This window comes from Lissotriton helveticus, chromosome 5_1, assembly GCF_964261635.1.
Source record: "Lissotriton helveticus chromosome 5_1, aLisHel1.1, whole genome shotgun sequence".
Lineage (NCBI taxonomy): Eukaryota > Metazoa > Chordata > Amphibia > Caudata > Salamandridae > Lissotriton > Lissotriton helveticus.
In genome coordinates, this window is record NC_136065.1 from 662,592,999 (window position 1) to 662,620,980 (window position 27,982).

At 45.9% G+C, this 27,982-nt stretch overlaps 1 protein-coding gene across 2 annotated transcripts in view; it reads left to right on the plus strand.

Annotated features, from left to right (window-relative positions):
- Nucleotides 1–27,982, plus strand: part of SEC31B (SEC31 homolog B, COPII component) — a 1,031,933-nt gene that overhangs the window by 110,143 nt on the left and 893,808 nt on the right. For both annotated transcript variants that reach the window (XM_078643061.1, XM_078643062.1), the window contains exon 5: nucleotides 26,675–26,770. In XM_078643061.1, the coding sequence (XP_078499187.1) occupies nucleotides 26,675–26,770 (96 nt within the window). The remainder of the gene's footprint in view (nucleotides 1–26,674; nucleotides 26,771–27,982) is intronic.

Here is a 27,982-nt window from a genome sequence, read left to right on the forward strand (position 1 = left end):
TTGTGGGTTGCATGCAGGTGGTTAGTGGTTGGTTTTGAGCGTGCTGGTTCGACGCTCAACCAGTGAATGGGGGCCTGGCCATATTCTCCATGTAGGCTGTATTTCAGCCTGCACGGAGAACGGGGAAAGTGCGCATGACTGGTTTTGGCGGACCAGGGTGGCCGACCAGTCATTGCAAACTTAGGAGTGGGCAAACCACTCCTGCCCTGCTCTGAGAGCACAGCAGAAAAATTCGCAAAGCAGCACAAACCTTATCATTTTTTTGTTTCTACTTTTTGCCCTGCTTAAAAGAAGTTTGGCGATGCTCCTCCGCTATAGTGGAGGAGCCGCCACTGTTCTTGGCACTCTGTCTGCATCTGGCTGCATCAGATTGCTTGGGCTGATGGCTTCTTGCCACTCTCTGCGTCTAGAGACTCCTTGGGCTGATTGGGGACTGCCACCCAGAACGGTCTGTCAGCAGGGCTTGTCAGTAAGAGCCAGAAATCTTCAGGCTTGTTCCAAGGCAAGAGTAAACTAGCACTTCTCAGATTCATGTTCTGTTAGTACCATAGTAGGGTCCATGGAGGCCTTTTTTATGCCTGCGTTCTTCCTAATGTTGGAATGGTTTATATGTCTAGCCACTACTTACAAGTTCAGAATGGAAAGTCCAACTAAACAGGTCACGGCAGGCTAAATAATTTCATCATAGGTATTTAGGAGAAGAGCATCTCTAGCTCTCCACCAAGAATGAAGAGTGGTGTTCATTGCCTATGGCAACTGGACATGCACAGTCTCCAAGGATGTGCTGTTGGGAGAAATCTTGTTTATTCTTCTTAGACTGGTCGTAGAGACATGTCCTTGTTTTTCTGTGCACAACAGACATTCTATCTTGCACTTAATGTTTCATACAGAAAGATGATGACAATCAGCAGAGGGGTAGCAAACCAACAAGTGCACTGAAAAGGTTTCCACACATGATCTAATGTTGCAATAATTATGGCGAAACCCACACATAATGGTTGCAAATGTTCATAATCATTAGGCATAACAAACATAAAAGGACCCATTTGCCCCATGATGCTGTCTTCAACTTAGAAATGGATGTTTGTAGGCAACTGTTGTTGGTCAATCAATCAATCAATCAATCAATGATATTTATAGAGCGCACTACATACCCGTAGGGTCTCAAGGCGCTGGGGGAGGGGGGGTGCCGCTACTGCTCGAACAGCCAGGTCTTCAGCTTCTTCCTGAAGGAGAGGTGGTCTTGGGTCAGGCGCAGGTCGGTCGGGAGGGAGTTCCAGGTCTTGGCGGCCAGGTAAGAGAAGGACCTTCCTCCTGTAGTCGCTCTTCGGATGCGGGGGACGGCGGCGAGGGCGTGGTTGGCTGATCGGAGGTGGCGTTTGGGAGCGTAGAAGTTGATTCGGCTGTTGAGGTAGCTCGGGCCTTGGTCGTGTAGGGCTTTGTGTGCGTGGGTGAGGAGGCGGAAGGTGATTCTTTTGTTGACGGGGAGCCAGTGAAGGTCTCTCAGGTGTCCGGAGATGTGGCTGGTTCGTGGGATGTCGAGGATGAGTCTGGCAGAGGCGTTCTGGATCCGCTGGAGTCTCTTCTGGAGCTTGGCGGTGGTACCGGCGTAGAGGGCGTTGCCGTAGTCCAGTCGGCTAGTAACGAGGGCCTGGGTGACGGTCTTCCTGGTCTCGGTGGGGATCCACCAGAAGATCTTCCGTAGCATGCGTAGGATGTTGAAGCACGCCGAGGAAACGTTGTTGACTTGCCTGGTCATGGAGAGGGAGGAGTCCAGGATGAAGCCCAGGTTGCGTGCATGGTCTGTTGGTTTGGGTGCGGTGCCCAGGGCGGGAGGCCACCAGGAGTCGTCCCAGGCGGAGGGTGAAGAGCCCAGGATGAGGACCTCCGTCTTGTCACCCCCTTACTTCACCCCCTTACAGTGCATATGCTTTCACCAGCCAGTGCTTGTACAAGGTGGGCAAAAATAGCAACCCGCTCAATTCTATCTGGTGTGAGAGACCAATGGATGGTCTCTGCAATTGCAGGGAAGCTGCTAGGTCTCCGTAGGCAATACCAGATCTGCAGTAGCTGCTCTGGGTTTGTGTCCTACAAACTGTCAAAAAGAGGACACTTTAAAAGGAACTTGAGTAGAAAGGGAAAACATGTGGGGGTGAAACACTTGCAGTAAATATCAGTGACATTTTAATCTTTAAGTCAGCAGAACTGATCCAAGGTAGGGTTTTGAACCAATAAAAAGTATATAGTCTTTTCCAGATGCGCTGCAGGCATATCTGTATAATAGGAATTTGCTAAGGCTTTGTCACTGGCTTGGGCTGCCACTATAGCTGAAGCTGATCTAATGGCCATGCAAAATGTCATTCTTTTCGACAGAGCCTTTTTGAGTGCTGTGTGTTTTATTTAATAAAGCAGAGAGTAGTGTGTAAGGCAGGATATTGATTTGGAATTCAACAGTTTATTCTGAATCCTATAACAATCTCTAGTTCATGGTGTAGTGGACAAATACCATATTAGAATAACATTGGAATGTTGACAGCTCAATTGAAGACAGTGGAGCAGCAGCTGGCTATTACCAATGATATAGGTTCTGTGTTGTGAACAATTGCTTCCCCTAAACTAGAGCTTCTGACTCTCCCTCTCACATGCCACTCCAGGATATGTGGTTTAAGTGAAATAAGAGAGGGAAAACAGCAAGCCCCTTCCTTCTCCCATTATTCAATGTCATTGGAGCCATTAAAGGAGGTAGAGAGGACTTCTTTGAAGCTCTTCCGGATCCTTTTGCTCTGCCAGACGAAGAAAATAAGCAAAGGGAGAATCAGGGGCTGCAGAGAAGTCTGCCTCCTTTCATGGCCTCTTCTGTTCATATTTCTGTAGCTCTGGGCACAGCACCAATTGTCAAACATACATAGCAGAGGTCCCCCTGAGGCCCACCCGCACCCCAATAAAGGAGACCACACGGGTTTGTTTAAAAGAGTAAAGGTTGCAGTTTATTTGCTGATTTTACTTACAAGCGATCCTTACAATTCGCTTTACTTTGCATTTAAATAGAAAATAGCATGTAATATTTCCTTCCCATGAGCGTTGCTTGCCAGGCACTCCTTTTACTAACAGCTGACTACTGTACCGGTACCATCCAATGCTTCCTCCAATCAGGCGTACCAGGTGGCCGTGAAGTTGTAACCGTACGGTAGCCGTACTTAATTATTCATGACAAACCAACAGACTGTGGTCATAGTCTACACACCGACACATTAATTCACCTTAAGTTACTGAGGCATGCGGGTGGGCCTCCACTTCTGGTTGGTGTGCTTCATTCAGTGAGGCACACTGAGTGCCCCTACACTTCAGATAGCTGTGCTTTAACGGTCACAATTGTACACCCAACATGCTTTATCACCTTCAAACTAGCAGGCTTACCGGGTGGCTGTCAACTGCCAGCAGACGTGCCTCAGTCATACAGGCACACAGTGTGAGGCTTCACTTCTGGGGCTGTACTTCCACAGTCACCCAGAAGCATACACCCCGTTTCATTTGGATGCATGCGGTCAGGAATGCTGTATGTCCGTCCACTTCTGGCAGCAGTGTTTTAGCCACAAAGGTGTCTGGGTGGCCTTTCACTTCCAGTGGGCTCACCTCCACTTGGAACAGGGCTACACTAGGACTGTACCACTATCTATCCATGCTTGGCCTTATAGCTGAACATTCACTGCCCTCATTAAATCCCTTGCCCCATTACTTCTGTTGTCATCCCCTTGGCCATGTCATAGTGGCTTATTCTATGACTGGGGGTCCTATCTCCTTGTGCACGGGCTGACGGCTGGGCTTGCAGCTACAGCAGATCGGCTTGCAAGTAGCAGTAGCTATGACGAAAAGAATAAAAAGAAAATAAACATTATTTGATATCCTGAAATTACATGGGTTCATGTCCTTGTGCCATCTGCCTCAGCTATTTGGGTGGGCAGGTGGCATATGCGCTGCCTTTGTGGAATTCAAATAGGACTTCCAGTAAAGCAGTGCAGGTTTATATACCCTCTCCCTCCACCTTCCTCCTGCCCAGGGTACCTCAAATGGCCTTTGAAGTGGCCAGTACTGGCACAGAGAGGTAAGAAGCCTTCATTGGCCTGGGGGCAACCTGTCCTCCTGGCTGGCACCACTTCCTAGACCTGGGGCAGCCCTGCCCCTCCCTACTAACATGTGAGGTGGCCCTCCCAGTGGGACCATGATAGTACCCCGGCCCTTGGATCTCCCTTGCGGGGATGGCCATGGCAATAGCAGTGGTCCCCCTGAGGCTGAAGGTCACGCGTGCCCCAAAAAAGGAGACCACACCTGTTTGTTTGAAAGAGTAAAGGCTGCATTTTATTGGTTGCTTTCACTTACAAGCGATCGATAACATTTGATTTACTTTGCATTTGAATAGACAATAGCTTGTAATATTTCCTTCCCAGGAACGTTCCTTGCTGGGTACTCCTTTCACTATCGGCTGACCACTGTACCATTACCATCTAATGCTTCTTCCAATCAGGCATACTAGGTAGCCGTGAAGTTGTGACCCTATGGTACCCGTGCTTATTCATTCATGACAAACCGGCAGACTGTGGTCATACCTAAACACCATCAAATTCATACGCATTCAGTTACTCAGGAATGCCGGGTGTCCCTCAACTTCCAGTAGCCATGCTTCATTCAATGAGGTGCACCGAGTGCTCCTTCACTTCCAGGGGCCATGCATTAATGGTTGCAATTGTACACCCTACATGCTTTGTCACCTTCAGTCTATCAATCTTGCTGGGTGGCCGTCCACTTCCAGCAGCCATGCCTTAGTCATAAAGATATGTTGTGTGAGCCTTTCTTCCAAAGTCACCCACAAGCTTACGCCCTGTTTAAGTCAGGCATGCCGGTAGGTCGTCCACTTCCGATAGCCGTGTTGTATCTCAATTCCTAGGAATGTCAACCAGGTTGAGGGACCTTCCATTTGCTTGGGGCCAAAGTAACTCCAAGGGCTGCTGTCAAGCCTGAAATTGTGTTAACAGCGGCTCTACAGTCGGTGGTACCGCTTTTGTCCACAAAAAGCAAATCATCTAAGTAGTGGACCTTTCCTCCTGTGGGCTAGAACAACCCATGGGCATGCATTTGTCGTAGTCCAAATTGTTAATAAACTGGAATCCTAGAAGGAGGAAGCTGTCGGGGTGAACCGGTAGTAGGCTGACCCGATGTCCACCTTAGTCAGAAGATTTTCCAGCTACCCGTACTAGCTCCAATGCCTCATCGAAGGAAGCTTATGAAACTGAGCAAGAGTTTGGCTCAAGCCAATCATTGACTGAGTTCCCACAGGGGTAGAGCAGGTGGTGTATGAGGCAGAACTTTCCTTTTTCCCTTTTTCAGGGCACCGAGGGGGGCACAATGAAGTTAGGCGGGTGAGGGGTTTGAGAAAGGGACCTACTATTCTGCACAAGCCCAGTTCTTTCTGGAATGTTTGTGCCACCACTGCAGGTAGTTCCTTAGCTGAACGTAAGTTAGCTGCTGACAAACTTGCCATTGACCCGAGGTAAGGGATGTTTGCCAGTGGCCCGGTGGCAGTGGGCAGACTGGTTAACGCTTGGAGAGCTTGCTATTATTTCACGCATCTCGCCCCGCTGATTGCGAGCGGAGGCGCTATTTCGCTGTTAATTGTACTTTTTTAAAACTGTCACTAACCTTTTAAAGTTATGCAGGTGCTGATGTAATTTGTGCTCTTTGGGGTGAGCTGCCGGCTGGGGCTGACTGTGTTTACGGGCTCCCAGCGGCAGCGGGCGCCATCTTAGCTTGGGCTGAATTTACTATCCCAGCCCTGCCACTCCCCCGCCGCTCCGCCCCTATTTAGGAGCTCGTTTCCCCTCTCCCTCGTGTTTGCCAGTGGCCCGGTGGCAGTGGGCAGACTGGTTAACGCTTGGAGAGCTTGCTATTATTTCACGCATCTCGCCCCGCTGATTGCGAGCGGAGGCGCTATTTCGCTGTTAATTGTACTTTTTTAAAACTGTCACTAACCTTTTAAAGTTATGCAGGTGCTGATGTAATTTGTGCTCTTTGGGGTGAGCTGCCGGCTGGGGCTGACTGTGTTTACGGGCTCCCAGCGGCAGCGGGCGCCATCTTAGCTTGGGCTGAATTTACTATCCCAGCCCTGCCACTCCCCCGCCGCTCCGCCCCTATTTAGGAGCTCGTTTCCCCTCTCCCTTGTGTTTGCCAGTGGCCCGGTGGCAGTGGGCAGACTGGTTAACGCTTGGAGAGCTTGCTATTATTTCACGCATCTCGCCCCGCTGATTGCGAGCGGAGGCGCTATTTCGCTGTTAATTGTACTTTTTTAAAACTGTCACTAACCTTTTAAAGTTATGCAGGTGCTGATGTAATTTGTGCTCTTTGGGGTGAGCTGCCGGCTGGGGCTGACTGTGTTTACGGGCTCCCAGCGGCAGCGGGCGCCATCTTAGCTTGGGCTGAATTTACTATCCCAGCCCTGTCACTCCCCCGCCGCTCCGCCCCTATTTAAACGGACAGTATGAGGCAGCGCAGCGGACGAGCGCAGCGGGCGCGACGAAGGCGCGCCGGAGTTGCGCCTGAGTTAAGCCCGTCTGCGCCCGTCCGCGGCCTGCCGGGGCCAGGGGCTCGAGATGCTGCCCGTTCTATTAAGTATTCACCCTCTTTACTTTGTTCTTATTGGTCACCAGGTACTATGAATCCCTCAACAACTACTCATCTGATGCATCTTGGCTTATTCATCCCCCCTCCTTCTTCACCCCCTAGGATTGTATCTCTTCTTGCCACGCTGCCAATTATGGTTCCTCTGGGTCCCCCGTCACTTCCTACCCCTCTCGTCCCAGTCTTTAGTATCTCAGCCACCCTCCTAAACACTAGGTCTGCGGTCAACCATCAATACGAACTATTTGATTATATCGACTCCCATGAACCAGATCTCCTATTTCTGACAGAGACCTGGTTCAAAGCCGACTCCCTGCCCAACGTGCTAGCTGTCTTACCACCCACATATTCCGCCATTCGGGCGGACCGCTTAGAAGACAAACGGGGCGGGGGAGTGGCCTTAATAGCTCGTACTGATCTCAGTTTCCAAATTCTCCCTTCTCCCCCCATTCCTGACGTAGAACACCTTGTAGCCCGTTCGACTTCTCACCGGGCCCGCTTACTTTTGTTCTTATCTACCGTCCCCCCCAACCAACCCCTTCCTTCCTCTCTAGCATCCAGACCCTACTGGCCACCCTGGTGATTAATAACTCCTCAGTACTAGTCCTAGGGGACCTCAATTTTTGGCCTAACGACCCTGCCGAGACCGTCCAATCCAAAGAATTCACCAACCTCATGACTAGCCTGAATTTTTCTCCACTTGTCCACAGTCCCACTCACACACATGGTAGCACGTTAGACCAAATCTGGGCACTGAATGTTCCAATCGCACCCCCTACAATATCCCCTTGTTCCTGGTCAGACCACTCCCTCATCACTTTTTCCTTCGTCCTAGCTCCTACAACCAAACCACAGCTCCCCAAGAACACCTGGGTTAGGAAATGGGGCAAAACCGACCTGCCCTCTCTTTGCTCGACCTTGGCTGAAACCAGCCCTGATCTTTCAGGCCTTGCAGCTGCTTCCCAGCTGAGCGCCATTAACAACTGGCTGACTCTGGCAGGTGATGAATTTGCCCCCCTAAAACGACTTACAGTCAAGCGGGCCCATGCTGCCAATCGCTGGTTTACCCCAGACTTAAAAGCGAAGAAATTAGCTGCGAGAAGAGCCGAGCGAGCCTGGAGAAGAACATACAGCCTCGAGCTAAAGACCATCTATCTGTCTGTTTTACAAACCTATAAAAAAGGTATCCTCGAGGCTAAAACCGAGTTCTATACGAACAAGATACTGGCAGCAGAGTCTCGCTCGAAGGAAATTTTTTCTTCCGTTCACGAATTGGCATCATCTAACAGAACCACGGCCTCCATTCCCCCCTCCCAGACCCTCTGTGACTCGCTCAACGAGTTTTTTATTGATAAAGTTGCTAAAATCAAACTCAACATTCCCCTGCCCTCCCATACATTTGTCAATCCTTCCCCACTTCCAACGGCCCTTAAACTGACCACTTTTCCATTGTTAACCAACGACACTCTTCCCCCGCTGCTCTGTCGGGTAAAATCAGGCTCTCCTCTGGATTTCGCTCCTGCTCACATCCTTAGGAAAATCTACCTAGCCTGCCCCAACCCGCCCTTGATCCTTCTCAATGACTCGCTCAAACACACCACGGTTCCCAGCTTTCATAAATCTGCGGTTGTCATTCCTATTATAAAAAAATCAGACGCCGACCCATCTTCCCCTTCCAATTACCGTCCCATCTCCCTCCTGCCATATTTGGCAAAAGTTCTTGAAACTCACATTACGACTACCCTGAGCGCTCACGTAGAGGCCAATCATTGCCTCTCCCCCTATCAAGCCGGTTTCCGTCCCCTGCACTCTACCGAGAAGGTGGTGATATCAGTAATGGACACGCTGCGTGAAGGTATTGACATCAACCTTCCGCAAGCTCTGATACTCCTGGATCTGTCCGCCGCTTTTGACACGGTGGACCACTCTATTGTGGAAAAGTAAATTTTGTCATGTTCTGTGTCTCTACGTGTCATCCATCATATGTTATGTGTGCATGACCAATATGCATATGTATTCCCCATGTCCGATTAATGACGCAATTATAGTTGTGTCCACCTCTGGTATGCTAGTTTCCAGTTCTCGTGAATACTACGAATATCAGGCCTATGTAAAGCTATGTTGCCACGTTTCTCAGTGTGCACGTTATTTCATTATAAAGTCCCCGTTTCCAGGCCTCAACAGGGCCCGGACATCAGATTCAGCTCCTGTCTCCTGAAGCCTCGCTAAGGAGCGATACAGCCCCCACCTGTATCCTCGACCTTTCACTTACTTCCTGCCTCGCAGTGCCCGGTGCAGCTTGGCTCTGCCTCTGAGTCTGCCAAGACTATGTTATGATTCCAGCTATCAGTTCAGTCTTCCTTCTCTGCATTCCTAAGCTACTGAACTGCATCAATAGTTTCCGTCATTGTCTAGCCTATGCGGCTCCATATTAAGAGAAATACTGTATTTAATGGTCATTTAATATTCTTCATCACGCACTACATGTAGAATAAATGCATGCTCTAGTCTTAGAGTCAATTAGCTTTTCCCCTCATGACTTCTAGTTTATATCAACATGTTCCCTAAACATCAGATACTAGATAGGGTTTAGGTACATGTCGCTCCGACCCTCCAGACTTTAGTCTCTGCTCCTAGCACAGAGTTCATAGCCCCCAGCTTCTCCTCGTAACACGTCATTGCCAGTTTGCGCGCACCATCAGGTTAGAGGTCCCGGCTCCTTAGGTAGCCCCCTCCTATGTTTCCGCCCCATTCATGACATATCCTGTTACGTCTGCACCACATGTCTATGTATACGCCCAGTTACACCTCTTTTTACTCTTATCTTTCGCGACTGCTACGCGTCACGCCTTCTGCTCCACCCACTGCTACGCCTACTGCAATGTAATGCTATGTGTTCGCGCTATGTATATATGCTCATGTATTGTTATTAAAAGTTAGCGCGCTCATCCCAGACCCAGCCCCAGCAGCTGCTGGGCCCTGTCATCCTATTTCTATGCAGGTTGTCCTGTTCCTGTCCTTATGCTGTATTAAACCTGCAAAAACTCCCACTACCTCGAATCTTGACTCTTATTTATTGAGCTATCTGTTATTCATTCATTCATTCAAAAATAGATCCGGTATTATTTATTTATATACCACATAATGGCGCCCGAACAGGGACTTGCCCTTTCCCCACGCGTCGGTGAAGCCACGCCGACCCCCTGACCCTCTGCAGTCGTGACGGAACTCTTCTGCGCAGTGGCAGATATTTCTGCTCAAGTATCCCTCAGGCCCACGGAGGAGACGGAGGAGGCGGTCCAGCATCCAGACGAGACGGTGGAGGAACGCGGCGAGTCCCGACCAGAGCCCAAGCCAAGAGTCCAAGGTCCGAGGTATCCGGAGGTCCACCCGTAACTGAAGTCCGAAGTCCGAAGTTCGTCGTCGTAGCAGTCCAGTCCAGTCCGAGGCCTTCCGTTCTTGCTGCCCGGTGAGTACCGTTACTGGGGTGGTATCTAGACAGGGTCGATTTGATTGACTCTGGTCTGTGGGTTGGTGGTACACAGTCCCACAAACGAAGTGTTCACTTCGGTGGATGCGGGTCCTGACGTGTCTCTTTATGAGACCGGTAAGTTTCGTACTGTTTCAGCAGTGCATCTAGTTTCTGTTCTAGTCAGTTTCTGTTCTCGAGAAAATTCACGTGTTCTGTTCTCAGTATTTCCAGGTAGTATTCTGTCCGAACTGTTATTTTAAATGTTTTTCATGTATTCTAATGTCGTGGTATGAATGGGAAATAAGTATCGTGTTTATTGTGTATTGTATTGTGTCTAGATTACAGTTCAGTCATGCCTATATTTTCCAAGTTACGTCAGTTAAAGACTAGAAAGGGTCTGCTGGAAGCAGCAGTTCCCGTCCCGCCCAGGGACAGTCCAGGTCACTTTATGTATCAGAAACATGGCATAAGTGCCATATTGTATCTAGATTTATGGGTAGAGTATACCAAACAGTTAGAAGAAAAGTATAGATGGCCCGTATCGGGTACATGGGATGCCGAATGCATCATGCGAGTAGAGAAAGCATTATGGAAAAAGAAAGCCAGACAATCACAGAAAGATGCCATCGAGTTATGGCGCAAAGAAGCTCATAAAAGAACCGAAAGAGAAATCAGAAAGTCAGAACTAAGTAGAGAATCCCAAGAACGAGCCCAAGAAAGAGAATTAATCGAGATAGGTGAACGAGTTAGAACTGAGCAATCAGACAGACAGAGAAATGCCCTCATCAAGGGTATGTATCCTCTTCTTGCTGAGGGCTTGCCAAAAGCGACCCCAGAGGCATCCAGTAATTTCCCGCCACCATTAGTTCCGACCAAGCTACGTCACAAACCGACCGCAGCTGATATTTTTATTTCGTCCTATCTGGACGACACAGTCCCCGAATATGCAAATCCTGTTCGCACTCCGCCAGTCCCTGTAAACCAGGTAATTCCTGCTCCTCCAGACACCGGGGTGCCCTTAACAGCCCCCCTGGGTCAGCCCGCCATACAAGTCCAGCCCACGTTACAATTACCCACCCTGCCAGGACGAAAAGCATCAGTTGATGATTCCAGTTTAGGGGCCGCAGGAGGAGGTCTTCCTCAAACTCCGCCGCCATACAAGCGTTTATCAGCACTCGAATTACATGCTCAAGCATCACAGCGTACTCCCAAGAGTAATAAGTCTGTTGCAGAAATCAGGCAAACCCTTGGCGAATGTGTCTATGACCCAGTTCCAGGCGAGTTTAATATGGTTTTATATTCCGTACGTGTAAGGAGAGTGACCGAGTATCTAGTCACCCTGCCGAATATGAAAGAAGATCTAGACAGGATATATCGTTTCATCCGTACAGGGGATGACCCACAAAGTATTAGTGATGCCATGTCTCAAAGGAAAGCCGAGATTCAGCGCATGATATTAAAGTTCTTAATTAACTGTCTAATAAGAGAACAGGATTACCCATCTAAAGACCCGGAAGAAATGAAAACTCTAACAAAGTGGAGTGATAATATAGCCGAAGGAAAGCACAATACGATTGGTGCCATGGAAAGTATGTACAAGAAAATCCGTAGAGAAATAATAAAGATACACGAACAGCGTAAAGCAGCACAAGTAAGCGAGAAAGAAAGTACCTCTGATCCTGAAGAGGAAGACGACGAGAATACTGCCAGAATAGCGTATGTAGGAAAACCTAGATTTCCAGATCGCCATTTACGTCTAGAACCCAAGTCTACTTTCCATCATTCAGCACCAGAACAAGGTTCCCTAGAACAAGTATTTCAAGCTACCGATCACATTCTGAAATCACGAATCGGTTATAGTGAGTTAAGTACCATGCATGAACAAGAAATAGTTCGGTCAGCAGTCAGATGGATTACTGATTCTACCACTTTTCCAGACGAAATAGTGGCACAAATGTTCCTGAAATTGCCCCCAGCCGAGCAGCGACTGGTGGGTATGTATATGATCCAGCACCTCATTACTCTGTATGAGGGTCAACATTCTGATCCAGGCCCGTTACATGATATCCTGAACGAGTTACTCCAGTACAGATGGAGAGGTCTAGGTACCGATTTAATTAGTGTCATTCTAGAACAGCGTCACAAATATAGAACATTCTTGAACCCGCATTTTGTCCATGTCTCACCCCCAGAAAGTAAATCATTCTACATAGACAGACAGAATCCGTTACGAGAAGTCCACCCAGTCAGAGGAACGGGTGGCGAAATGCAGCGAGTGTTTGTATACACTCCGATCACAAAGATGGAACTTCTCGAGATGAAGAAATTAATTCCCTGTCATGATAAAGATCCAGCAGGGTTCCATAGAGAATTAAAAGACATGCTCCGTATGGGAGAATACACTTACCCAGATATCATTAAAATGTTAAAGGTTCTGCTACCCGCAGGGGTGTATGAAAAGCTAAAGGAAAAAGAATGGGAGGTGGGAGAGAAAAAGATAGATTGGGCAGTCCTAGAAGCAGAAGATAAGATACGTGTACCAGGTACTGGTCTTGGAGAGAAATGTAAAGAATTACCAGAATTATTAATTCAAGTTTTACCCAGATTATTAACAACGAGAAAAGAAGACTGGGATGCAATCTCAGCCTGTAAACAGAAACAAGATGAAGATATTAGTGATTTTTATTCTAGGTTTGAAAAGTGCTTTAGTATCAACAGTGGCCTCAAGACAAGTAGTGAGTCATACCCTCACCTTTTCGTTACTAAATTAGTCGAGAATTCAAGTCCACCAATTAAAAACCGAGTTTTGAAAGTCGAAAGCACCTGGCAAGCAAATACTCCGTCCCAGATGCTCCAGATGCTCCAGTATCACCAGAATAGAATCAGAGAAGAACAAGAACACGAGAGAAAACGTATGAAAGACACGAAGATGAAAGTACTAGTTGCACAATCTGTTCCTCAAGACAGTCAGAAGAGGGGTCCGAATCAAGCCAGTCATCCTGCAGCTCCCGTTAAAGGGAACTGCAATTATTGTAAACAGCCAGGTCATTTTATAAATGAGTGTGCAGTTCTGAAACATAACATAGCTACTGGTAAGACTAAAGAAAGACCACGTCCGCCTAGACAAGAACAAGTTTCACAGACTCCTCAGCCACAGAATGCACAACAGACAGTTACAGCACCGCAGCCTATTGCTGCAACACAGCATGTTACATCGCAGATGTACCAGTATGCACAGTCTGAGTATCCAGAGTACCAGCCATATTCATGAAACAGCCTAGAGAGGGAGGTAGGCTTGCCTCTCATCGAGATACCTGTAGATCAAGAAGGTCCCTATGTTCACAGTCAAGTATTAGGGAAAGACAGAAAGTTTTTGATTGATACAGGGGCAAGTAGGACCACAATTAGTCATGCCGAAGTTCCAGGGGCTCCGCTCTCAGGCTCAAGAAATGTTTCCCTTGGATTTTCAGGAAAGCCTATCGTTAATGAGATTTCAAAGCCAGTTACTCTAGAAGTAGGTCCATTGTCCCGCACTACTGATCTGTTACTTACTAAGTCATGTCCAGAAAATCTATTAGGCATTAAAACACTGAAAGAGTTAGGTGCCGTTATATGTTGTTCCCCAGAGGGAATACGATTGTTCCTACGTGACTTTAAGGGTCACTATGTATTACGAGATTTTGATTCCAGACTGTCTAAAGTTCCGCAGCATTTATGGGCGCAAGGTCCAACTGATGTAGGTTATATGCAAATCACACCCCATCGTGTGACTCTCAAACCAGGTGTAGTGTTACCACGAATCAGACAGTATAGATTGCCACCCGAGGCTGTAGCAGCCTTGTCCAAAATTATTGACGAGCTCATGGCTCAAGGAGTAGTTGTAGAAACTGACTCCAATGTATGTAACTCTCCGATCATTCCAGTCATGAAACGTACTGATCCAAATGCACCCCCAGTATATCGATTAGTGATTGATTTACGAGAACTTAACAAATGTATTATTCCGCAGTACCCAGTTGTCCCAGATATCTCTTCCCTATTGACAGCTATTGATTCCGAAGCCATGTTCTTCACTGTCATCGACCTCAAGAACGCATTTTTCAGTGTTCCTATTCATCCAGACAGCCAGTTTCTTTTCGGATTTTGTTTAAATGGAAGGAGCTATATGTTCACACGAGCTCCTCAAGGTTTCACAGAAAGTCCTAGCATTTACAGTCAAGCACTCAAGAGACAACTAGACAACATTCACATGCCAACTGACACTGCCCTGCTCCAGTATGTCGATGATCTACTGATCACAGCCCGTTCTGAACGTGACTGCGAGCGAGCGTCACTGACAGTCTTGTATTTCCTAGCCGAGATGGGGCACAAGGTGTCCCCTTCGAAGCTTCAATTCTGTGTCCAGCAAGTGGTCTACTTAGGACACTTACTGTCCAAGAGGGGTAGGCAGTTGACACCAGACCGTATCCAGTTAATAGCGAGTCTTCCTCAGCCCAAAACCCAGAAGGAGGTACGTGCCTTTATCGGCCTTACTTCTTATTGCAGACAATGGATTCCTCAGTATGCATTTCTAGCCAAGCCACTGATACAGTTAACGACACAGGAGGCAGCCGTATCGACTGTCCTCCCTTGGACATCTGAACATACACTTAGTTTCAACGAGTTAAAGAAAGCTTTATGCCAAGCTCCAGTTCTAGCGACACCGAACTACAGTAAGCCTTTTACACTTTTCGTTACTGAACGTGAAGGTACAGCATTATCTGTTCTCACACAAGATCAAGCAGGACAATACAAGCCCTGTGCTTATTTTTCTAGCACACTAGATCCAGTCGCCCAGGCGTTGCCTGCGTGCCTCAAGTCAGTTGCAGCCACAGCACTAGCTATCAGACAAAGTGATTCCATAGTTTTAGGACACTCCTTGACAGTACAAGTCCCACACTCCGTGGAAGTTCTTTTAAACCGAACACAAACACAGCACTTGACAATTGCACGTTTAACAGGTTATGAATTGACACTGTTTCAGCCACACATAGAAATCAGACGCTGCAACATCCTGAATCCTGCTACACTGTTACCATCTGTTAATTCAAATCCAGCCACACATGATTGTGTGGAAGTAGTTAACATTACGACAAAGCCAAGACAAGATCTGACAGATACTCCGTTACCAGACCCCGACCTGACACTTTATGTGGATGGTTCATGTATGAGGACTAGTACAGGAGATCTAGTCGCCGCGTATGCAGTGACTACTGACACTGAAGTTATCAAGACACACCGTATTGATACCCTGTCCGCTCAAGCAGCAGAGCTAGTTGCTCTGACACAAGCCTGTATACACGCCAAAAACTTGAAAGTTAATGTTTACACAGATTCACGTTACGCATTTGGAGTTGTACACGACTTTGGAGTGCTCTGGCAAGAGAGAGGTTTCATGACTTCTCATGGAACCAAGATTCAGCATGGTATCCTTATCCAAGCTCTGTTAGATGCCATACATTTACCGACATCTATCGCTATCATGAAATGCAAAGCACATACGAAAGTTACTGACATTATTTCTCAAGGTAATGATCTAGCAGATCGCACAGCCAAGCTTACAGCACAGACTCCAGACAGTCCAGTTAACATGACACACACTCCAGATCTGACTACATGTATGACAGTTAAGGACCCTACACAAGATGTCATAGATATCCAGTTACATGCTACTCCTGAAGAAATCAAGAAATGGTCCGAACAAGGAGGGGTCCAGACAGATCAAGGATGGTTAACAAAGGGTAGAGCCACATGGTTTCTCCCCGACTCTATGGTTCAAGTCATTATTAATACCGCACATAGTCCAGCACATTTAGGAGAAAAAGCAATGTTAGACAGTATCCAGAACATTTGGTTCAACAAGCATTTACGAGCTGCAGCCAAGCAGAAAGTCCGTACCTGTATGATATGCTGTCAGTTTAATCCAGGTAAAAGTGTCCCGGTGGAACAAGGTGGATTCCAGCCCCCTGACCACCCTTTTGAGGTCCTCCAGATGGATTATACTCAGATGGAGCGATGTCGAGGTTTCAAGTATGTCCTTGTAGTTGTATGCGCTTTGTCCAGATGGACAGAAGCATATCCAGTCCCAGATTACACAGCCGCGACCACTGCCAAGCAGTTGGTTCGTGAGTTTTTCCCTCGATATGGACTCCCTAGAGTCGTATATTCTGATAACGGTCGGCCATTCTCATCTGAACTGATGAAGCACGTTTCCCTGTTGTTAGGATACCAGTGGAAGTTTCATTGTGTACGCCATCCTGAAGCAGCCGGTCTAGTCGAGAGACATAATCAGACTCTGAAAATTCGAATTGCCAAAGTATGCAAAGAAAAAGGTGTGGACTGGCTAGTAGCTCTGCCAGTCGCTTTATTTTATATGCGCATGGTCGCACATTCCAGATCAGGTCTGTCCCCGTATGAGGTCGTATTCGGCCGCCCCCCTAACATGTGGGGTACTCCTAGACCCCGAAGTATTACTGATGTTTCATGTAATATGCTGACAGATTACCTAGCTTCCTTGATGTCTGCCCTCAACTCATGTCGTTCACAGGTTGCCGCCGCATTTCCAGACAATACCGAGGTGGCACCGCATGAGATTGTTCCAGGTTCGATGGTGCTCGTCCGGAACTTCGACAGATCAAGTCCGCTGGAGCCTCGTTGGAAAGAGCCCCGACAGGTCCTCCTCACCACCCGTACAGCCGTGAAGTTGGAAGGACGCAAGGGCTGGGTGCACCTTTCTCATGTTAAACTTTTTAAAGGACTGAAACCCGTCTTTAAGAACATTTCCCAGGATTCGAAGGATTGCCAGAATATTGCTCTCAAGGACTGTCCCGCAAATGACATTGATTCAAAACCCCCCTTGGTAGAGAAAACTCCGCAGCAGGAGTATAAGCAAAAACTCCGGTCTAGTAAAATAAGTCAGTCAGTTTGATTGTCTAAGTCCTCCCCTAGGTAAAACGGTTAGACTGTTTCTGACATGTATAAAATAGACCCCCATAGTGAGAGAGTTAGTCAAAACTCAAACCGATGTATCGTTTTTCTAAGTTTCATATTATTCATCAGCATAATGATTTCCTGCACTAGTTACGCATTTTTCCTGTGTTTCCCAGTTCCTCATGTAAATAAGCATTCTAATGTTACAGTAGAACACACGTTTAGTGATCTGCCTCCTCACGAATATTCATACCGCCTCGCTATGCGTAACAATACCTTCATCCGTATGTTGCATTATTCACACCAGACCAGCAATGCCACTAATTGTTGGGTGTGTGGTCGACTCCCCCCTTTCCAGACGTCGAAGGGAGTTCTGCCACTGTTTCCTTATCCATTTTCACATAATGGTTCGTGTGGAGCATGGTCCACGTTAACGTCATCCTTAACAGATATGTCTTTTCTTAACAGCACATGTTTCCCAGACAAGCAAGGTTTCCCCCACAGAACAGGTTTAGATCTAGAAAATGAAGTGTATAATTTAGGTAACTATTCGTCGAATTTCATGGTCCTGAATGTTCAGTCTGATACTACTCCAGACTCACCTGCTATTTCAGTATTACCAGTCAAAGGCGAATTATGTGTCCGTAATCATGGTTCTGTACACGTAGGACATAGTGATTGTACCACTATTATCAAGTATAGTGACAGTGGGAAATCTATTTTCAAAGCTTCACGTCATTCTTATTTTGTTTGTGGTCAGACCGCATATGTTCGTCTGCCCCTCGATTGGGAGGGAACCTGTTACATTGCCTTCCTACTGCCACCTGTTTTTCTAGCCCCACCTGACTACCATAGGAATTCCTTCCTAGTACATACTAGACACAAGAGAAACCTCCCGATTGTCGATTATACTGAAACTGCTGCAGAGCAATTCATTGATATTGATAAAGGTGTGTTCCCTTATTTAGGTACAGTCGTAAATAGTAAGCTAATCCGTAGGTTAACAAGAACCCTTGAAGCTGTAGTAGATGAGACTGCCTCCGCTCTAGGTAACTTAACCGAAGAGCAATCCTTTATGAGATTTGTCGTTTTACAGAATCGTCTCGTCCTTGACGTCATACTGGCCGATAGGGGCGGGGCCTGTAGAGTCATCGGATCCAGTTGTTGCATTTTCATTCCAAATAACGCGCCGTCTGTTTATTCAGCTATAACCAGACTCCATAAAATTGCCCATCTGTTACACCAAGATCCAGGCACCTGGACATGGTCCGGTTGGTTCTGGAATATAATTTCCGCCTGGGGATGGAAAGTCCTGTCCTTTCTAGGTATCGCAGTAGCGATCATATTCAGCTGCTGCCTCTGTATACAGTGTGGCCCTGCGATTTGCGGCATGTGTGCTACCTCTTGTATTCCTAGTCCCAAGCCTCGTTCTAAATCCCGTTCCAAGACGATTCGAGATGAACAAATGGTACTATATGAAATGATAGATGGTATCATGAATATTGATGTTTCCTGATGGAAACGTAGTGACAAGGAGGGAATGTGGAAAAGTAAATTTTGTCATGTTCTGTGTCTCTACGTGTCATCCATCATATGTTATGTGTGCATGACCAATATGCATATGTATTCCCCATGTCCGATTAATGACGCAATTATAGTTGTGTCCACCTCTGGTATGCTAGTTTCCAGTTCTCGTGAATACTACGAATATCAGGCCTATGTAAAGCTATGTTGCCACGTTTCTCAGTGTGCACGTTATTTCATTATAAAGTCCCCGTTTCCAGGCCTCAACAGGGCCCGGACATCAGATTCAGCTCCTGTCTCCTGAAGCCTCGCTAAGGAGCGATACAGCCCCCACCTGTATCCTCGACCTTTCACTTACTTCCTGCCTCGCAGTGCCCGGTGCAGCTTGGCTCTGCCTCTGAGTCTGCCAAGACTATGTTATGATTCCAGCTATCAGTTCAGTCTTCCTTCTCTGCATTCCTAAGCTACTGAACTGCATCAATAGTTTCCGTCATTGTCTAGCCTATGCGGCTCCATATTAAGAGAAATACTGTATTTAATGGTCATTTAATATTCTTCATCACGCACTACATGTAGAATAAATGCATGCTCTAGTCTTAGAGTCAATTAGCTTTTCCCCTCATGACTTCTAGTTTATATCAACATGTTCCCTAAACATCAGATACTAGATAGGGTTTAGGTACATGTCGCTCCGACCCTCCAGACTTTAGTCTCTGCTCCTAGCACAGAGTTCATAGCCCCCAGCTTCTCCTCGTAACACGTCATTGCCAGTTTGCGCGCACCATCAGGTTAGAGGTCCCGGCTCCTTAGGTAGCCCCCTCCTATGTTTCCGCCCCATTCATGACATATCCTGTTACGTCTGCACCACATGTCTATGTATACGCCCAGTTACACCTCTTTTTACTCTTATCTTTCGCGACTGCTACGCGTCACGCCTTCTGCTCCACCCACTGCTACGCCTACTGCAATGTAATGCTATGTGTTCGCGCTATGTATATATGCTCATGTATTGTTATTAAAAGTTAGCGCGCTCATCCCAGACCCAGCCCCAGCAGCTGCTGGGCCCTGTCATCCTATTTCTATGCAGGTTGTCCTGTTCCTGTCCTTATGCTGTATTAAACCTGCAAAAACTCCCACTACCTCGAATCTTGACTCTTATTTATTGAGCTATCTGTTATTCATTCATTCATTCAAAAATAGATCCGGTATTATTTATTTATATACCACACTATCCTCCTCAGCCGTGTCAGGGCGGCGGGCATAGAAGGCCTGGCCTTCTCGTGGCTCGAGTCCTTCCTAGTTGGGAGAGCTCAAGCGGTCCATTTGGCTGGTTTCGCCGCGGCCTCCTGTAAGGTAGAGTGTGGAGTCCCCCAAGGATCATCGCTTTCCCCTCTTTTATTTAATTTATACATTTACCCCCTCATTTTTATGTTACAGCAGCTGGAGGTCACGGTATTCAATTACGCCGATGACCTCCAGCTAATCTTTAACCTTTCCCACTCACCTTCATCTGCCCTAAACGTCCAGACAGTCATGAAGCTCATTCAGGACTGGATGAACTGCAACCACCTCAAACTCAACCCGGACAAGACCGAGTTGGTCTTGACCGGAGGTGGTTGCAGTCCGTGGTCCCCTTCTTTCTGGCCCCCGTCCCTTGGTCCCTCTCCACTCCCAGTATCCAAAGTTAAAACTCTGGGGATTTTCTTAAACTCTCAACTCCCTGTCCATTCACAAGTAGGCTCTGTGGTCTCTTCTTGTTTTTTCTCTCTACGAATAATCAAGAAAGTCTCTCGTTTCTTTCTCCCTTCTGCTCTAAAAATTATCGTGCTGGCTATGGTATTATCCCGTATCGATTATGGTAACATAATCTATAATGGGGCCCCTGCCTATGCGATCCGCCACCTGCAGCTGGTGCAGAATCAGGCCGCTCGCCTAATTTATGGTTTACCAAAATTCCATCGGGCCACCCCATTGCTGAAAGCACTGCACTGGCTGCCGGTGAAAGAGCGCGCCCTCTTCAAACTTGGCTGCCTCACCTTTCAGGCAAGATCGGGTACTGCCCCCGAGTTCATTTGCTCTGTCATCAACCCGTATCTCCCAGGTAGAGAACTCCGCTCCTCACACATGGCCCTCCTAGCTACTCCTCGGTTCAAAAAACTGAGGGCGGGTGGAGCAAAGTTCGCTGTCCTTGCTCCAGCTTTCTGGAACTCCCTCCCCATTGCCCTTCGAACATCTTCCTCCTACCTTCAGTTCCGGAAGGACCTTAAAACCTTCCTATTTTCGCAAGTCCATACTGCCTAAACTCCTCCCACCTGCTGTTGTCCACTGCATTACACATAGCGCCATGAAACCGCTGGGTAAAAGCGCGCTGAACAAATATTTTTAAATTCAAAAATTCAAATCCCTCTTTAAACCCTTAAAGTTTCCTGTCTGATGTCTTGAGGAGGGCATTGAGTATGTCAGTCCTGATAGGTGTTCGGCCTTTAGTTGGGTGTGTTTGCATAATGCTGCATTGGGAGCGGGGCGAAATGGCACCAATTGAACCCCTAATATTTGGGAGGGCTGACCCTATCGTCTGCATATGTCCAAGCAAAATCTACTGGGAAATGGCTGGCTTTAAATACCCTGCGGTTTTGGGGGCAAGAGGACAGCCTCAAGAGTTTGAGGATGACCAGCCTGTCCCTGTAGCTGAGCTGGTCTCCTGTTTGTTGTTGCGGCCGCTGGGTGCTGGAGAGCTGCAAGAGACCAATGTATCCCCCCGACTGATGCTGGGTTTCACCCATCTGCCATTGCAAATAAGATTGTTGTTGTCTGTGTCACAATACATTGGGGCGGAGATTGGGCTTGTACTGCGTATGTGTAATGCTGTGCCTCTTCAGTAGTTTGAGGGGGCTAGCTTAACATTGTGTTGGTTTGCCCTTGTGTGGTGTGGTGTGGCTGTTATGTGAAACAGGTGGGGTAGGTTTGTGGCTGGTTCCAAGGTACAGCTGAAGCCCTAAACCTGAGTTGTGTGTGTTACTGGCTGGCATGTTGAGGTAGGTGCAGAAAGGAATTGCCTTGACCGCTTACTTGTCCTACCTGCCAGGCAGGAAGAAACCGGCTAGGTGGCCTGTCCATTGCCCTGCTCTTGACTCCACCTGTTCCATCAATTCCTCTGGGCCCCTCTAATCCCATGTCATCCCTAATACTGTCTCCTTGCGTTGTGTGAAGCTTAGGTGGTATTGGAACTAAGTCATGCCATCATAACACCGTAACCTTTCAACCACACTTTGGTTATACCTCGAAGCTTAGGTCGTATTGGAATTAAGTCATGCCACCATAACACCGTAACCTTTCAACCACACTTTGGTTATACCTCACCAAGGCTGGGCCCTGTTCTGGGTGTTTCTCAATAGTGATGGCCATCAGCATGGCAAAAGCATCCAACCAGTTTATGATGTTTTCTTCGGGCCCACCCTCTTTCTCTCCTTCTGGGAGAATTCTGTACTACTACTCCTAACTGTATCTGTCCCCCTTCCTTATGTGTTCTAAAAGTGTAAAAAAATATCAATGATTTGTTTTTCCACACTTTCTCCTTCACTTCCTTGGGGATGTGCCAAGCTATTATTGTCTTGGTACCCCCTCAGATTGAGGTTGTTTCTTCTACCTCTGACAAAAAGTCTACTGTAAGTACAGATTGGCCCATATTGTTAGACGGCTGTGCTATGTTATTGCTGGTACCTGCTAGTCTGGTCTGTGTGCTTGCTTCCTCTGCCTGATCCCATGTATTCCTGACTGAAACTTTCTCTAGAGAGGGAAAATTTACTTTGCTAAGGATGATCCACCAATTTTTGGCTGGATGCCCCAATATGAACTACATATAGTCATTAACCCAAGGTCCCCCAAACAAATGATTGTGGTTGAAGATGATATTCAGACTGATCATATCTTACAGGATGCACATAAGGTGTTTGAGGACAGACTTGGGTGTGTGCAGGGCTTTCTTAATAAGATAATACTGAAACCTGATGCTTGTCCAGTGAAACATGAACTTAGAAAAGTACTACTGTCGGTGAGGCAGGGTCTTAAGGATGTTTTACAAGAGTTGTTGGAAGTCTGGTGTCATTGTAGGCTTCCTCGTGGATTTCTCCAGTGGGTTTGACCCTCAAATCTGATGGTCGTTTGAGATTCTGCATTGACTTAAGATCACTCAATCATGACATTGTTACTGATACTTCTTCCTTGCCCAACATTAATGAGTTGTTACAATCTGTGGGTGGCGGTAAGTACTTCTCTAAGATAGATTTGAGAAGTGCTTATCACCAAATCAAGTTAAACCCTGAGTCCAAGTCACTCACCGCTTTCATTACAACTGAGGGCACTTTTCAATTCACTCAAAACCGTTCGGTTTAGCGTTGACTGCAAGTGTTTTCTAAAGAATGATGTCCAACATGTTTAAGAGGCTGGTTGGGGTGGTATACTTTCAGGATGACATTCGGGTTTCAGGAAAAACGGTTGAGGAACATAATTCTCTGCTTAGAGAAGTATTATGGAAACTTGAACATGCAAGTTTAATGGTCAATAAAGAGAAGTGTACGTTTTTAACTGAACAAGTTGAATATCTTGGCTACGCCATTTTTAGTGGTGGAATAGCTCCCAAACGGAATTTGTTGGATGCTATAAAAAATGCTCAGTGTCCCAAAGACAAAGATCAACTAAAGTCTTTTCTAGGCCTTGCGGAATATTATTCCAAATTTGTGAGCGGTTTTGCTGACATTTCTGAACCCTTGAGGAGTCTTTTACTTAAAGGAACTAAATTTGTGTGGGAAAAGGAACAACAAGAAGCATTTTTATTATTCAAAAATGAGATTTGCAATGAGTGTATCTTATCTCCCTTTAAGTCCACATGCAAATCGTATCTCACAGTCGATGCCAGTCTTACAGGTATTGGTGTTGTCCTATCTCAAAATCAACGTGGGGTGGAAATAACTATTGCCTTTGCCTCTAGGACCCTTACGCAGGCAGAAAGGAACTATTCCATAATTGAACGGGAAGATCTTGCTGCAGCCTGGGGCGTTAAGTACTTTAGAGTATACTTGTGGGCTCTAGATTTGCATTGAGGACAAATCACAAGCCCTTGTTAGAATTTTTATCTGTTGGGGCTGCTGGGAAAGGGTCAGCTCGTTAAGCCACTTTTGCTGCCAGGTTGCAGGAATATTTGTACGATGTCGAATGTATTCATGGATGGAGAAATTTGCAAGCCGACTGTGTGTCTCGCATGTCTTTAGATTGGAAGGATGTTGATGAAGATGTGGTAAAGAAGCTTGAATCGGAGGAAGCTGTAGCTTTTCTGAGTGAGGTTTGTGAATGTAGCTTGGGTGCGTTTTCCAAGGCATAGTGGTTGGATGAAATGTGTATGGATACCACTTTGAGGTATGTCATTGTCTTGATTAAGAAAGGTGCACCTCGAGAGAATATGGTGCTGGTTGCCATTAGACCTTATTTGAAACTCTTAGATGAGTAAGTGGGTCTGATGTTGTCATGAGAGGTGACAGGTTTGTGCCTCCTTTTGGGCTTTGTTTGCACATTTTCAAATTAGCTCATGAAGGACATCTGGGTCAGGGGATGACCATCAAGAGGATTAAATAGGAGTATTGGTGGCCTGGGGTGGATGATCAGATTCATAGGTGGGTTGAAACTTGCATTTTGTGTAAGGATAGTGAAAAAAGACTCCAGGTCAGCAATCCGTGTCTTATGGGTCATATTTCTGATCCGGGGAAGGTATGGTACACTATCTGTCTATATTTTATAGGTCCACTTTCTGAATTATCTGCGGATATGCACTTTGAAGCTGTTATTATAGATGTTCCTTCAAGATGGCTTGTTGTTGAGTTCTTGAGGGATGTTACAACCAAGTCCACTATTGAGGTGTTAGAAAATTATTTTTAGAAGAGGGTGTGTCGAATATGTTGTTGACTGACAACAGCACGCAATTACCTTCAGGTGAAATTAGCTGTTTTTTGGAGAAGTGTGGAGTCAAACATTCATGCACCTCCCTTTACAATCCTATGGGCAATGGAATGGTGGAGAGGGCCAATAGGTTAGTAAAAGGCACCATTCAACTGGAATTGGCTAATGGACAACCTCCTAGGCGTCCTATTGAAGGAATGCTATGGGCTTATCGCACTACGGTGCATAGTGTTACTCACTTATCACCTTATCAGGTTATGAGAGGACGTGTTCCTGGTTCTCTTGTTGTTCCTGCGTGGTTGAAGGATTGGATGTTGTCTGGAGGTGAACGTCTGCATGATTTTGTTTCCTCCAAATTCATGGTTGACTATTGGGTCAAGTTGAAATGCGGCAGAGTGAAAGCTAGTTTGAGCAAATTTAAGGGACCTTGTCAGTGTTGCCAAATACTTTGTTTTTGTTGAAGGTGGTCAGAAATGGAATTTTCGAAGAGTGGCTCTTTACCAGAGGCGTGTATCTATTATCAAGCAATCTAGTGATGAGGAAGGATGTTCTGGTGCTATGTTTTTACCGGATGATTCTTCCAATTGTTGCTCTCAGGATCCCAATCCATCTTTAGTTTCTCTTCCACAGAGGATGGGTCATGATGTTGTCAATCATAAGGGGAACCCTGGAGATTGTGTGGATAGTCATGATGCCAGTCCAGGGAACCAGGTAGATCCTGGTGATAGAGTTCGCAGACCTCCTTTGTATCTGCAAGATTATGTTACTGTTTGATCTTTTATTCTGTTTGATCCTTTATTTTCGTTATTTCCTTTCCTTGCTATTTTCAGGTTTTGTTTCATTAAGGAGGAGGATGTGTTGTGATGCAACTTACCTTCTTCTTCCATTGCTGCTTGTCCTTTTATAATGTTTACCTTACCTTAGTATGGAGCATTTATGTTCTGGTGTTCTTTAGAATGTGAGGCTGACGGCACTCAGCGGTATTCAGTTGCTTCTGGATCGTCGAGGTGGTCGGATGCCAGGTTGTGCTCTGGAATACATCTTCACTTCAATCTTACCTGGTGTTCCTGTAATTTGTTTAGTATTCATCACAACAGCTTCATACTCTCCTTCCAATCTTTCAGCCTTCAGCATTCCATTCACACTGCTTCTCTGGAATCCAAATGTGAGTTCCAGTAAGGCAGCACGGGTTTACATACCCTAGCCATCCCTCTTCTTCCTTCCCGGGGTGCAGGAAAGGGCCTTTGAAGTAACCGGTCCAGGCACAGAGAGGTGAGAATCCTTCTTAGTCTGGGGGCAACCTGCACTCCTGCCCAGCGCCAGTTCCTAGTCCTGGAGCAGACCTGCCCCTCCCCGCTAATGTGTGAGGTGGTGCCCCTGCATCCCCATTGGACCACTTCTAGTACCCTGGCCCTTTAATCTCCCATGCAGAGAAAGGCATTGGGCACAGCAGGCGTTGTGAAAGGAGGCAGAAGCTGCCGAAAAGCATATTTGTTTTTAACCCCTTTGTCTTCAGGAAATCTTTTTTTTAATAGGGTGGAATGTTTTGTTAGCCTTACAGCCTGTGCAGTGTAGTATACTGGCTGTTAATATCGTGCTCATTTGTTGTAGGCCTTTGTTTTAGGCTGGGCCATCAACACTTCAATGAACGTTTGATGACTGGTACTGCTTATTGTGAAGGGCTATAAAAAGTTGTGTGCTGCAGTATAAAGTGCTTGGAACTGTGGCTAATGAATGTGTGACTTTAGTGCATAATTGAGAATAGGACATTATCCATTTTTTGTAGTTTAATTATTTTACAAACAAATTTATAATTTATTTTAGTTGTAAAATTGAGATTAAATTATTTAAAAAATTGTGAAGCCCATCATAGGAACAAGATTGCACTGCTCTAAAAAAAAAAGTGCCCAATGTGAACATATTGATCATTAAATGGTTTCCACCACTATATCTTCCCACCCCGTTTGCTTCAGCAAGAAAGATTTTTGATATACCTTTGAATACCACACTTTGTCATACAAGTGTTATTAAATACTGTCTTTGAATTCATGTTCTGTAGCTGTAATGCTGGCACTGTGAATTTCTTTCCAGGGTAACCTTCTTGCTTCTGGTGCCAATGATTCTGAGATATACATCTGGGACTTGAACAACTTCAGTGTGCCTATGACCCCAGGGTCTAAAACTCAGGTAAGTTCAATTTTTGGTAAGCCTCTGTATTTGCGTTGTGAGTGAGCAATAATGAATATGAATAGTGAATAAAATGATTTGATGATTGCATTTAAAGTAATACAGGCATGGTGTGTTTACTTTGGAGAAGAGGGTTAAGTGCATCAACAGACCGCATTCCTTCCAGCAAGCGAAACTGCTTATCCAAATTGAAATACTTTGTGAGGTTGTCCACAAAAGAATTACAACCTGATCCAGGGGTAGACCATTAGTAGTTCATGATATCGTTTGATGCATTTGATAAATTAAAGTTGTTTGTAACATCAGAGAAGAATAGCATCCACCAGCGCCTTGACACCCTCGGGTAATTGTGCGCTTTACAAATACTGGATTTCAGTAATATTTACGTTTTAAGTGATCAGATTTGGTCATGACCAAAGAAAATCAATTTGGTATGAGTCAATTTTAACAACAACTAGTTACCCAGCTTTCTTTTAACTGGGCTACTTGTCAATTTGTTTGGTATGTATACCGTTCCCTACTCACTCTGCTTATATATCATCTCAACTAATTTTTATGAACAAGAAGTTGCAACCGGGGAAGAGCCAAATTAGTGGTAATGTGAAATTAGGTTTGTATTTCTTTGGAAGAAATGGAAATAACTTTACTTGCACGCTCATAAATGGTTCAGTTCAAATGCACATTTCACTTGCATTTTACGAGGGACATACACCGTAACTGTGCAATTATTTAGGTTGCTTATATACTCATATTTATCTAGGCTTTTGTAGGTATGTTGTTGCAGGAGATTTGTTGCAATGTTTAACTGAATTGGAGGAATTTCTAACAGTCATCAAAATATAGCAGGGAGATTCTGATACAATACTAAAAAAAAAATGACACATCGTGTCCATGGAATTAGAAGGCAATTTTAGAGTATAAGAAAAATTAGGGCACACAGGTATGTCAACACTGAGCATGGAAGGATACAAATGTTTTTTGGGAAGAGCTTTTGGAAAATGAATGTACACAGAACATGCCAGGGTGTATTTTGTTTATTTTTACAGAAGAAAAATACTTTTCACCGTGCATATATGGAAGTGTAATAGTGGAGGAAAAACGAGGTAGAAATGTATTTGATAGTGTTAACAAAGGCTGACAAATCTCTTACAATTCGAATTTTGATTTATTCCCAGAAATAGTATGGGCACTTTGAATGAAGCCTATTTAATT